The sequence below is a fragment of the Sinocyclocheilus rhinocerous genome, unplaced genomic scaffold (assembly GCF_001515625.1).
Source record: "Sinocyclocheilus rhinocerous isolate Xijiao unplaced genomic scaffold, SAMN03320098_v1.1 scaffold1401, whole genome shotgun sequence".
In the NCBI taxonomy this organism is placed as follows: domain Eukaryota; kingdom Metazoa; phylum Chordata; class Actinopteri; order Cypriniformes; family Cyprinidae; genus Sinocyclocheilus; species Sinocyclocheilus rhinocerous.
This window is the reverse complement of record NW_015637536.1, coordinates 84,472-96,121: the sequence shown is the minus strand read 5'-3', so window position 1 is coordinate 96,121 and position 11,650 is coordinate 84,472. Positions and strand designations below refer to the sequence as shown.

Sequence of the window (11,650 nt, the reverse complement as noted above, 5' to 3'; positions counted from 1 at the left end):
GTGTGTGTGTGTGTGTGTGTGTGTACCTGTCGCCTCTGGCTGAGCGTCAGACAGTCCGGTGAGCTCAGCGAGATGCTGCTCATCAGAACGCGCCGGGCTTCCAGCAGAACCTGAGCACAGATGACAGACGTGAGACATGCGGACGACTAAACGTGAGCAGATCCGCTGAGACGCTGATCTGACCTGCTGCTGCAGGCCGCCCGAGGGCTGAGCGTTCAGGAAGAGTCTGCTGAGCTCCCTGTATGACACGGCAGCGCTGTAGAGGAAGCCAGGAGATCGGATCGCTCCTGTCAGGACCTCTGACGCCACACCCCTGAGAATGCTGGGAAAGGAGCACAGCAAACCCCCATCAGCACAAGAACACATGAATGTCTGGACCGAAATTAAGCGTTTCCTCGCACCTGTAAAAGGCAAACGGCATCAGTCTGAGTGTCTGCTGAGACGTCACACGAGACAGGAAGTGAGACAGTCTGTGATCTAGAAGAGAAGAAACATCACACCTGTGACGTAACGCCTGCAATAACATACGAACACAAACAGCGTCACGCGTTCACACCTGATCCAGACTGATCAAACAGCAGCAGCCAATCAGAATCATCCACCAGATGAGTGAGGAGACACACGCTCACGTCTCTGACGCGCTCCAAACACCCCGCGGCCTGAAAACACACAGCGTCATCATCAGTCACGTTCCCGCTCCTGCGTGTGTTTGAGCTCGTGTCAGTGCTGAGTGATACCTGTTGATTCAGGTGAGCGGAGATCAGCTCGGTTACACTGGAGACAAACCAGAAGAGCAGAACCTACAGAAGACATCAACAGCGTTAGATCACACCAGACCCACACAATTACCAGAAACAGCCCAACTGTCCTGCACAACATTTGATACTGATCCTGCTCCGCTTGCTGATAGGATGACAAACAGTGTGGTTTTTAGGCCTGGTCGAAATGATTGTGATAGCCAATCAAATCAAATCAAAGAAAGCAGGTTTTACCGTGCAACGCTTACGCTTTTAATGATGAAAATGAGAGAGGTAAGATATGGGTAGCTAAATATTTATTATTTGACAACTGTTTTATGATAGAAATGTTAAACGGCCAACAGTAATGTCCAGTGATGAAATGTCAAGGTTCTGAATTGAAAATCATTTACACGACTGACTTAAGTTGCATTGACGTGATGTGAGTGAAGTCACCTGTCTGTCTGTCTCGTGCAGCTGTCGTGCAAGCCTTCTGACGTTCTCCGTCTCGCAGTCTGATCTCCTCAGAGAACCGTGCAGACATGCAGCCAGCAGCCACGACGGAGCCGACGGCACAGGCCACGCACATCCCGCACCCACCCTACACACACACACACACACACACACACACACACACATCATATAGTCTCAGACTGACCGCTGTGATGTGTAACACACAGGAGCAGCAGCTGTGCTTCACCGTCTGCTCCAGCTGTGGCTGTCTTCCAGCATCTGCAGCTGTTCAGGCAGTGTGTCCCGTCCCGTCAAACGCTTCCACTGTGAGCTCAGCGCAGCCGACAGACGTGTCCACCAGCGCTGCGTGACACACACACACACACACACACACACAGAGTCACGCTCACATGTCCACAGGTTTGACAGACAGCAGCGGTGTAGAGAACAGATGTTTTACCGCGGCAGACAGCGGCAGCAGCGGACACTCTGTGTTGAACAGAGACAGACACGCGTTCACCGCCTCGACCGGACGATCACAGCTCACACTGCCACTCACAACCGCCTGAAACACACACTCGTTAGGTCAGGAAGATTTATACTGCAACCACTGTGTGCAAAACTTTCAAGCACTGCCCTTTGACCTTAGACACGGTCACATACTTTGAAGAAGTGAGCCGTGAGTTGGAAAGACAGAAGACCAGCAGGAAGACACGCCCTCCTCTGAGAAACAAATCACACATTACTCACACGTCACATGACCGATCACATGTGTTACGCTGAGGTGAGGATGGAGACCTGAACATGACTGATGTGTTTCATCATTCGCTGGCAGTCCAGAGTCCTTCTTCCTGCTCTGTCGGTTCTGACGGTCAGCAGCATCACCGGAGGAACCAGCACCAGAACCCTGACAGACATGAACAACACTCATCACAGCGGCCGCTCGTCAGCTGATCTCAGAGCTGCACACGGATGACCTGCTCTTACCGGCTGATGTCATCCAGTGTTTGCTGATAGCTCAGCTCGTGTCCAATGCTGTCGGGGTCAGGGGTCACTGAGCACCTGCTGTCAATCACGTCCCAGAAGAAGTGACCCGTCTCCTCTGATGTGTTTAGCCGAGTAACCGCCACTTCATACAATACAGCCTGCAGAGAGACCAGAGTCAGTAAACATGTACTGCAGCAGCACGGTCCGAAGCCTGAAAGTCATGTGACGTCACATTCATTCAGCAGAATCTAGTAACGTAATCTCCCTGATTACATTTCATCCGGATTACATATTCAGATGTACTTAGATTTTATTACATTTTAAAATGCTCATAATCGGATTACAGTTACTTTTTTATGGATTACATGATTACATATTCACAGAATGGCAGCAAACTATGCACAAGTTATTGATTTTTTAAATCTTTCTAAAAAATTTTTAAAAAAAAACTACAGCACTCACTGCGGTTTTCGTGTTTATTAATGTTTGTTCATGTAATGCAGGGATTCCTGAGAATACCCCTGAGAATCTAAGTTAGTTTTTAAATGGCAGACCATAGCGAAAAAAAAATCAGTTTTCAGTAACGCCTGCGACAATGGATTACAGGCACGATTAAAGTGAGTCTAATACAATATAAGTAATGTCACGACGGACACACATCACACACAGCCTCCGCTCCGGCTCCGTTCACACAGGAGTGCAGCATGTAATACTGACAGCTAGTGGTTGAAATGGGTACTGCAGTCCAAATTCAAAACATTGCTCCCCCCCCCTCCTCAGACTTGCGGCTCACGCAGGTTGCCAGATTGAGGACATGTAACAGGAACGAGCACAACTGACAACGGAAAGTGATGAGCATTACACTGCAAGCTGATTTATGCATGTTTTAATATTCTTCTGGTCATAGCGATTTTTAGATGGATGCCGAGGCTTTTTAGCTCGGGTAGAATCTGCAGTCTGAACCAGTTGATTTGCTGGCTTCCGTGCCTGCAATATTCTGTGTTTTCCACCAACTGGCAACCTGTGGTGTCGTAATACTATTGGGTAAACTGGCAGTGGGCGGAGTCACACACCAAAACAAAAACAGACATTCCGACACGGAACGCACAGTTCAAAATAGAATAACTGGCTGTAGCGTTGTTTGTCAGAGAAACAAGTATGTGAACTTAGCATGTTTCCTAAATATATCTGTAAACATATTATGGTATTTTTATGCTTTAGTACAAAAAAAAATAAAAATAAAGCTCCTTGAACGAACTGAACTTGCAATTCAACGCACGTGGCCCTATATGTCAGGATAGGGGCATAAGAAAGTCTCGAGGTTTAGCGTGACAAACAATGCAAACACAAGAACAACAAGCAACGTGCGCATGTCTGGTTTGCAAGGAGAATCTAGAGAATGAGCACCTGTAAGAGCGACAGCAAGTCAGGCAGACAGCCATCTGTGTGTTCATGGGAACTTCCTCCTGTCCGTGACCTACAGAGACACACGCACACGTTAAACAGTGCATGACTGTGCTTGTTCTGAGACGGATGAGAGGAACTTACGCTGTGTGTCGGTCGAGAACCGCCGTGATGATGCGAGCGCAGATTCGAGTGACGTCTCCTTCACAGCCTCCATCATGCTCAGACATGTGCAGATAATACTGTTCACATGCCCACTGCTCGTACTCCTGCCTGGATCACACACACAAGCGTGTCTGGAAAACACTGTGCCCGTCTCCTCTTTCTGCTAGAACTATTTTCAACATGCTAATCAGAAGTTCATAAACTCTAATCTATCTAACAGAAAATCCTCAATGAAGCCCTCACCACTGCAGCGGTCTCAAACCTAAGTGATCTCCCTAAACCAAGTTTTTGAGTTTAAACAACAATAAAAATGAAATAAAATGAACAATTTGTAAACAAAAATCAATAAAACATTTGCACATAAAGAATACACAAACACAGATGTCCATGTAATAGTAATCATTTATATCTTTTCACTGCTGCTCATGTGAAAATCAGTTAAAACCCTCAAAACGAGACCACGATGCAGTGCAAACATTAATTCATGCACAACATTTGCAAAAGCACAGACTTCAGCATGATGATAGCATGCAACGAGAAGGATTACGTGAAGCACATCTGAAGAGCAGTTACTAGAGAACTGTCCTCCAGAGGTGTTCGCTCAGATTAAAGGTCTATCGCACATCCGGAAGCAGGAGTGTTCCAGTTTTTGGCGTGTTGTGTGGATTTGTATGGTTTACCTCTCCAGATCTGTCAGTGCGTCTCGGCTCCGCTGAACATGAAGCTCAGATGAGAGCCACTCAGAGAAAGAGAGCTGATGAAAGAGTGAGAACAGAGTTCAACACCACACATCTGTCAGCTGAAGGCATGCGGGCGGCTCTGAAAGTACCTGATACTGCGGCTGTTTCTTCAGCGATCTGATCTGTGTGTTTCTCCACAGAGCGACAGCAGACTCTTCGACTCTCCCAGTGAGATCAGAAGCGTCGGTGTGCAGATCAGACTCGTACTCATCACTCATGTGCGCTCGAGTCTCTGGGACGAGTCTGGCCATCACATACTGAGCCTGAACACACACACACCGACATGAATACCTGCACCCTGAAGATCAGATGAGCCACTCTCCACATTAACTTCAAACTGGTTTTGTACCTTTTTATAAAGTCTCTCTGGGATAAAGTTGTGGAGTTCTTCTGACTGAGCGTTGGCTCTGCACAGCCCATAAGCGAGAACGGCCACACAGAACCTGAACAGAAACACAACTACTTCACACAGACGTAACGTTACAGATCCAAAATCACGCTGACATGTTTTGAGGTGTGGAGCCAAACCTGAGGCAGAGGGCCATGTGTGAGCGTGTGGAGCAGATCAGAGCATCAGAGAGACACTCGGACACAGAGAGAGCGCCTGCAGAAGAGCCCATCAGCCTCACCGGAGGACACGCGTGTCTGCAGTAATGCAGCTCCACCTGCAGCGCCGCCAAACCCAACACATGAGCCGCGCTCAAAGCACTGCCCTGAAAAACACCAGCAGCGCTCAGTGTTCACAATGCCAGCGGCCACACAGCTGTCTCAGACAGTGACGAGAGCAGATACCTGGTACTGAAGCAGATCCCACAGTCTGTGTATCAAAGCTGAGACGAGCCCTCTGTGAGCCAGCAGAGCCTTCACAAACACACTCGGCCATGAGCCCTGTCTGAGAACAAGCAAACAAATAACGCTAATGTTTCAGCTCATTTGAATGCTTGATTTGTCTTATTTTTAGTCCTTTTAGGTCTCTTGACCCACTGGTTGAGAACTACCGCTCTAATTCTGGCTACAGCAATATAAGCAAGAATGTTCGAATATTGATTATGAATTTACAAATTATGATTATAATTGCTTCATTAGTAGTCAACCTTGCTGATGAAGGCTTAGTCTAATCAGTCTAATCTTTTGAACCAGAACTAAGATGTAGATGACATGCGCCACAGTCTGTGTATCAAAGCTGAGACGAGCCCTCTGTGAGCCAGCAGAGCCTTCACAAACACACTCGGCCATGAGCCCTGTCTGAGAACAAGCAAACAAATAACGCTAATGTTTCAGCTCATTTGAATGCTTGATTTGTCTTATTTTTAGTCCTTTTAGGTCTCTTGACCCACTGGTTGAGAACTACCGCTCTAATTCTGGCTACAGCAATATAAGCAAGAATGTTCGAATATTGATTATGAATTTACAAATTATGATTATAATTGCTTCATTAGTAGTCAACCTTGCTGATGAAGGCTTAGTCTAATCAGAGTCTAATCTTCTGAACCAGAACTAAGATGTAGATGACATGCGTGAGGATGACGGTCAAACCTGTTAGGAGGCTTTACTTTGGACGCATCCAGTAAACACAGACAGAAGCTTTGTAAGATCAGATTGGCGACCTGAAAGATGTAGACAGAGTCAGACTACAAATCGTGAGGCTTAAATAACGTGTCTATCATCTTTAACATAAAAATAAAAAGATGTGCAGCACATTCAGAAAACATTCACAGCCAGCCTCTGAATGCTAACAAATGAAGTACTTCCATCCGATTTGAAATGGGGGTTAACCTGACCGATCATAGTTTTTGTGTTTGGGTCACTGACCTGTTGGACAGTAAGAATGTTTACTGGCTAGAAGTAGCACTGAATTTGTGCCAAACGATCATTTTCAGGTCAAAGAGCAAAGATAAGGGGACTAGAGCTTTGTTACAAGATAAAGAGCCAGCTTTGCATCATTACACAGCAAACCGCTGCATTTATGGCCAGTTCTCTCTCATCACCTTTGCCAAGCATCAAGCTGTAAAGTGTTGAGTTTAGTGTTAATACGGCTTATTACGCCACTGAACCGGGAAGATCTCATAACCTCGTGTCAAGCAATGTGAGGAGAGGGACTCTGGAAGAAGTTGAGAATCTGTGCTTCGCAAGCTGAAACCAAGCACCAAATCCAACAACAAACCACCTGCAAAATGAATGGAGCAAATCCCAAGGAGCTGATAATGAACTTGAGCAGAAAGAAAGGTCCATTTAAGCATGCAGAGATAATGGCTGGAGTGTGAATGCTTTCTGAAGGAGCAGTAGAAATCTGAGTTCATACAGCAGCGTGTGCCGAGTCAGGTGAATCCCGGTTCAGTGTGATGACATCACTTCCTGTCTCTTCATCAGCACGCACATTCCTCAAGGTCAGAGAGATCCTGGACAGCTGAGCACAAACATCTGGCGTGACAAAACAGACAGCAGGGTTTAGAGCTAAAACTAACAAAACATTTCTTCAATAGAAAGAATATTCTTTTAATGTAATTTTATTAGTGCTGTCAATCAATTCCAAGCATCAAGCTGTAAAGTGTTGAGTTTAGTGTTAATACGGCTTATTACGCCACTGAACCGGGAAGATCTCATAACCTCGTGTCAAGCAATGTGAGGAGAGGGACTCTGGAAGAAGTTGAGAATCTGTGCTTCGCAAGCTGAAACCAAGCACCAAATCCAACAACAAACCACCTGCAAAATGAATGGAGCAAATCCCAAGGAGCTGATAATGAACTTGAGCAGAAAGAAAGGTCCATTTAAGCATGCAGAGATAATGGCTGGAGTGTGAATGCTTTCTGAAGGAGCAGTAGAAATCTGAGTTCATACAGCAGCGTGTGCCGAGTCAGGTGAATCCCGGTTCAGTGTGATGACATCACTTCCTGTCTCTTCATCAGCACGCACATTCCTCAAGGTCAGAGAGATCCTGGACAGCTGAGCACAAACATCTGGCGTGACAAAACAGACAGCAGGGTTTAGAGCTAAAACTAACAAAACATTTCTTCAATAGAAAGAATATTCTTTTAATGTAATTTTATTAGTGCTGTCAATCAATTAAAAAAATATTAACTAATTAATCTCACATTTTTCTGAAATTAATCACGATTAATCGCTGCTAACATTGAAGTTTTTGAATATACTTTTGTATTGCAATAATTTCACATTCAATCTTCAAATAAACGTAGAAAAAACAAAGACAGTATATTAATAATATTAGTTTAATGGCATCTTTTTTATGACTGAATAAATAATAATAATATCACTGATATTAATACTACTGATGTCTCTATGAAATTGTTTTTTTTTTGTCAAATATTTAACCACCTGAGCCATTCAACATTACAGTATATCTGAGAGCTATACATTTTAATATTTATTAGACTTTAAAAAAATAACAACTTTTAATTTAAGTGAACTTAAAACAATCTTCACATAAACCCATTATAATACATGTCATATTTAGCTACCTGTGCCCTTCAGCAAGTAGGAAATATCAAAGTTATCAAACACTAAATTCTAAATTAAATATAGATGAATCCATAAAGCTCTTTTTTTTCTTTTGTTCTTTGATTAACAGACATCTCAGCAGCTGGTTATGAGGTTATTTTGGCTGCTTTAAGAGCTGCTGCTGCTGCTGAACGTGACGCGGATCTGACACGCAACTCTTCAGCTCTTAAAGTCTCTGTAATGAGCTGAGGAGTTGATTCTGGTGTGTTAGATGAGGAGACAGTGCTGGGCTGATCCAGGACAGTTTGGAAAACCACTGCATTTCAGAGACATGTCCTTAAATGGGACTCATATATAACAAATACGTAGATGCATGCACAGTTTTAAAGGGATAGTTCACCCAAAAATGAAAATTCTGTCATTAATTACTCACCCTTGTGTCGTTCCAAACCCGTAAGACCTTCGTTCATCTTCGGAACACAAATTAAGATATTTCTGATGAAACCCGAGAGCTTTCTGAGCGAGAGCTTACTTTTTGTGCGCAAAGAAAACAAAAATAATGACTTTATTCAACAATCCTTCTCTTCTCTTCTGTTGAATAAAGTCATTATTTTAGTTTTCTTTGCGCACAAAAAGTATTCTCGCAGCTTCATAAAATTACGGTTGAACCACTGGTGTCACAAGGACTATTTTAATGATGTCCTTACTACCTTTCTGGGCCTTGACCGTGGTAGTTCCCTTGCTGTCTATGCAGGGTCAGAAAGCTCTCGGGTTTCATCAAAAATATCTTCATTTGTGTCCCGAAGATGAACGAAGGTCTTACGGGTTTGGAATTTTCATTTTTGGGTGAACTAACCCTTTAATGCAGCTTTAATCCATTTTTGATAACTTCATGACTTAACTGATGCCATAATTACGACATTGCATGCTCGTAGTTTCTTTTGCGCTTTAATGTGAAATGATATACTGCGCGCGGCGCCACATTTGTGCGTGCAATTTAAGAGCATTTGCTACGAGCACAGTATAACGGCTGACAGAACAGGAAAATTGGCTTTGACTGGCATATGGCCTGACAGCATCTCATCTGACCGCAGTTCACTGTTCTACTGAAGCTCCTCGTCACCTGTATCATTTCCGCGCTCGTTTGACTCGCACCTGGCACTGAGGTGAAGTTGGAGAGCGCGTCTGAAAAGTCTCCCGTTTGATGTGGTTGTAAAGATGTTCTGCGTCTAAATAAATGCAATTCTTGTCGGGGGAAAAAAAAGAGACCGAAGCAGCAGTTTCTGCTGCAAGCTCAGCACCTGCGTTATTGCATTAAATCTTTTTAACGCGTTAAAACTGAAAAAAATAAATAAATAACTGCAAGCGTTTGTGTTAATTTTGACAGCACAAAATTTTATATCATGAATAACTAAGGTATACCTTAATTTTGATAGCTAGAAAATGTGTGTGTGTGTGTGTGTTTACCACCGTCAGTGGCCCCATCAGTCATCATTCTCCTCAAATGAAGAAACTGTTCCTGTAGAACCAGCAGGTGATCGTCCTCACTCGACTCACACACACCTCAACACACAAACACACACATATTAACAAAAGAACAGCTCTTATTAGCATTTACTCAATGAAAACTCATTAAACCCACAATGGTCACTACAGAAAAAAATTGTACAACGGTTACCAATATATTTCAAGGCATCACAGGCACATCTACAATGTCCACAAATGCAGTCTATGTACAGTCAATGTGTACTGTAAAAACAGTAGACAAAATCTACAGTGAGCTGTGGACGCATAAACCCAGAGCTCCTTTAAACACTGTAATGAACACAAGTCTCACAAGATGTCCTGCATAATGTAGAAGCATTCGGAAACACTGACATCAGTGAGAAAATAAATGCACACATAGCTATAAAATTGTGACGAGTGGTGAATTCAGGTCACTCTGAGCGGTTCTTTAATTATGGACCCTTTTGACTATTTGAAATCATGAAAATGTCACGTGTGTTAAAGCATGAACTACATGTCCTGGAATGAAGATCTGATCATGGCCTTCATCATCCCTCAGCTGGTAGTGTTGTGATGTTTCAATTTCAATTTGTACTTATTAACTTCAATTAAAATAAATGCATTGCTTGATAATGACACCTAATAAAGCTACTCTCAGATTATGATCTTTAAATTAATTACTGATTTTTAAAAGGTCACTCTGCTGTCCTGTTAGATATTTACTAACATTTATGCTGTCACATCCTATTTCCTTGATAAGCACATTAGTTTTCTAGAAAAACCCTCAGCTGTTCTCTGTAAACTCTGTAGTTGCTTGTTGTGATAGTAATATCAGCAGGATCGAGGCTGGCAATTCTATGTTCTAACAAAAATACAAATTTGTACACATATATAGCAAATGAATAATAAATAAAAAAAAATATTTCAATTAAGTATCTTTAAAGTTACAATTTACTCTTTAAAACTAGAATGATTTGAAATATGTATTCTTTACATCATCAAAGTGGCAGAAATGATGTGATGAAGCACCTTCTTTCTGTCTGTACGTCTCTCTCCGACAGGATTCTGTATATGACGTGTACAGGGCGGCGGGAATCTTATCTGCCCTATTCATTTCAAACAAAACAAAAAACACAAATACAAACAAACATTCAAAAAACATTCATATAAAAGTCACCAAACAATTCAAACATGAACATTTCCAAAACCGCTAAAATGACGTACACTGTTCTGTTAAAGTGCATTAATAGAATGTGTAATAAAGTGATGCCTACTTTCTCAAGGCCTCAATGAACACCATTCTGGCATCTGACTTCACAGGAAGCTGCAATGAATAATACAATCGGATAACCATTCAAAACCAGTTCAACATTTCATCCATGAAGCCCTATAGCATCATATAGTCCCTTCCCTACATAACCTACTGCATGGGTTACATGGGATCTCCCTCAAGAGATTCAGGGTTACAACCATAATCTGAACTTCTCTGTCAGCTGACATCGTACTGTGAAGTACAAATGCCCTTGTGTCAGGACAGGACCTAATGGATGGATAGATAGATGCCCATCCTCCATCTAAATCTCGACCGAGTCGACTGAAAGATGACGATGATACTCACCACACGTGGAGAGAGGAGAGCAGGGAGAAAACGAGACAGGAAATACGGCCTCCTAAAAATACTGAAGACAAAGAAAACTATGCTCACAATACAGTTTCAATATATGTGTGTGTGTTTGTGTGTATCTGAGAGTACCTGGCCTCTATCACTGTTGCTGGGATCTTATTGGTGGTCATGAAAAGTGTTACGGCCTTCTCAACATCCTGCTGTGCTGGACACTGAAAATACATTAAATTACAACAGTTTCAGGTTGTTGATAAAGCTGAAAAAACTAAATTGCACAAAAAAAAACAACAGAATCATGTTTGCATCCATAACCAGAGTTGTTTCATTTCTCCTGTCGGCCAGATATGGTGTTACAGGAGTAGATGACCCATACCAACAAAGTCACAAGTAAAGTAACAGAAAACCAAGGATTACTGGTGAAGTAGAGCCTAACTCACATCCTGAGATGAAGAAACACTGACATTCTCACTAAAGTACAGGGAGAGGACCATCTCGCTGCAGCACAGAAGTTGTAACAGTCTAAAAGACTATTAACATGTTTTTCTGTTATGTTTGTTGGTCACTATCAAGGGGGCGCT

The 11,650-nt window shown here is 42.9% G+C and overlaps 2 protein-coding genes and 1 long non-coding RNA gene across 3 annotated transcripts in view; all 3 read right to left on the bottom strand.

The window, feature by feature from the left end:
* Nucleotides 1-5,373, bottom strand: part of LOC107748944 (Fanconi anemia group A protein-like) — a 6,173-nt gene extending 800 nt beyond the window's left edge. The window contains exons 1-18 of the mRNA XM_016563965.1: nucleotides 5,279-5,373; nucleotides 5,015-5,199; nucleotides 4,836-4,929; nucleotides 4,576-4,749; nucleotides 4,427-4,500; nucleotides 3,726-3,854; nucleotides 3,585-3,654; nucleotides 2,178-2,335; nucleotides 1,989-2,097; nucleotides 1,854-1,913; nucleotides 1,651-1,755; nucleotides 1,438-1,553; nucleotides 1,194-1,338; nucleotides 738-800; nucleotides 557-659; nucleotides 402-477; nucleotides 184-322; nucleotides 27-110 (exon numbers count right to left, since the gene is read on the bottom strand). Coding sequence (XP_016419451.1) covers nucleotides 27-110; nucleotides 184-322; nucleotides 402-477; nucleotides 557-659; nucleotides 738-800; nucleotides 1,194-1,338; nucleotides 1,438-1,553; nucleotides 1,651-1,755; nucleotides 1,854-1,913; nucleotides 1,989-2,097; nucleotides 2,178-2,335; nucleotides 3,585-3,654; nucleotides 3,726-3,854; nucleotides 4,427-4,500; nucleotides 4,576-4,749; nucleotides 4,836-4,929; nucleotides 5,015-5,106 — 1,791 coding nt within the window. The 5' untranslated portion in view covers nucleotides 5,107-5,199; nucleotides 5,279-5,373. The remainder of the gene's footprint in view (nucleotides 1-26; nucleotides 111-183; nucleotides 323-401; nucleotides 478-556; nucleotides 660-737; nucleotides 801-1,193; nucleotides 1,339-1,437; nucleotides 1,554-1,650; nucleotides 1,756-1,853; nucleotides 1,914-1,988; nucleotides 2,098-2,177; nucleotides 2,336-3,584; nucleotides 3,655-3,725; nucleotides 3,855-4,426; nucleotides 4,501-4,575; nucleotides 4,750-4,835; nucleotides 4,930-5,014; nucleotides 5,200-5,278) is intronic.
* A 276-nt stretch (nucleotides 5,374-5,649) lies between these two features.
* Nucleotides 5,650-6,967, bottom strand: LOC107748946 (uncharacterized). The gene is made up of 3 exons (XR_001640977.1): nucleotides 6,789-6,967; nucleotides 6,023-6,093; nucleotides 5,650-5,731 (listed from the first exon to the last, which is right to left on the bottom strand). It is a non-coding gene; the product is annotated as an uncharacterized LOC107748946 (long non-coding RNA).
* A 351-nt stretch (nucleotides 6,968-7,318) lies between these two features.
* The window catches only part of LOC107748952 (FA complementation group A), a 53,115-nt gene continuing 48,783 nt past the window's right edge, over nucleotides 7,319-11,650 (bottom strand). Inside the window, exons 17-22 of the mRNA XM_016563974.1 lie at nucleotides 11,202-11,284; nucleotides 11,067-11,127; nucleotides 10,723-10,772; nucleotides 10,478-10,554; nucleotides 9,410-9,505; nucleotides 7,319-7,443 (exon numbers count right to left, since the gene is read on the bottom strand). Of these exons, the coding sequence (XP_016419460.1) occupies nucleotides 7,319-7,443; nucleotides 9,410-9,505; nucleotides 10,478-10,554; nucleotides 10,723-10,772; nucleotides 11,067-11,127; nucleotides 11,202-11,284 (492 nt within the window). The remainder of the gene's footprint in view (nucleotides 7,444-9,409; nucleotides 9,506-10,477; nucleotides 10,555-10,722; nucleotides 10,773-11,066; nucleotides 11,128-11,201; nucleotides 11,285-11,650) is intronic.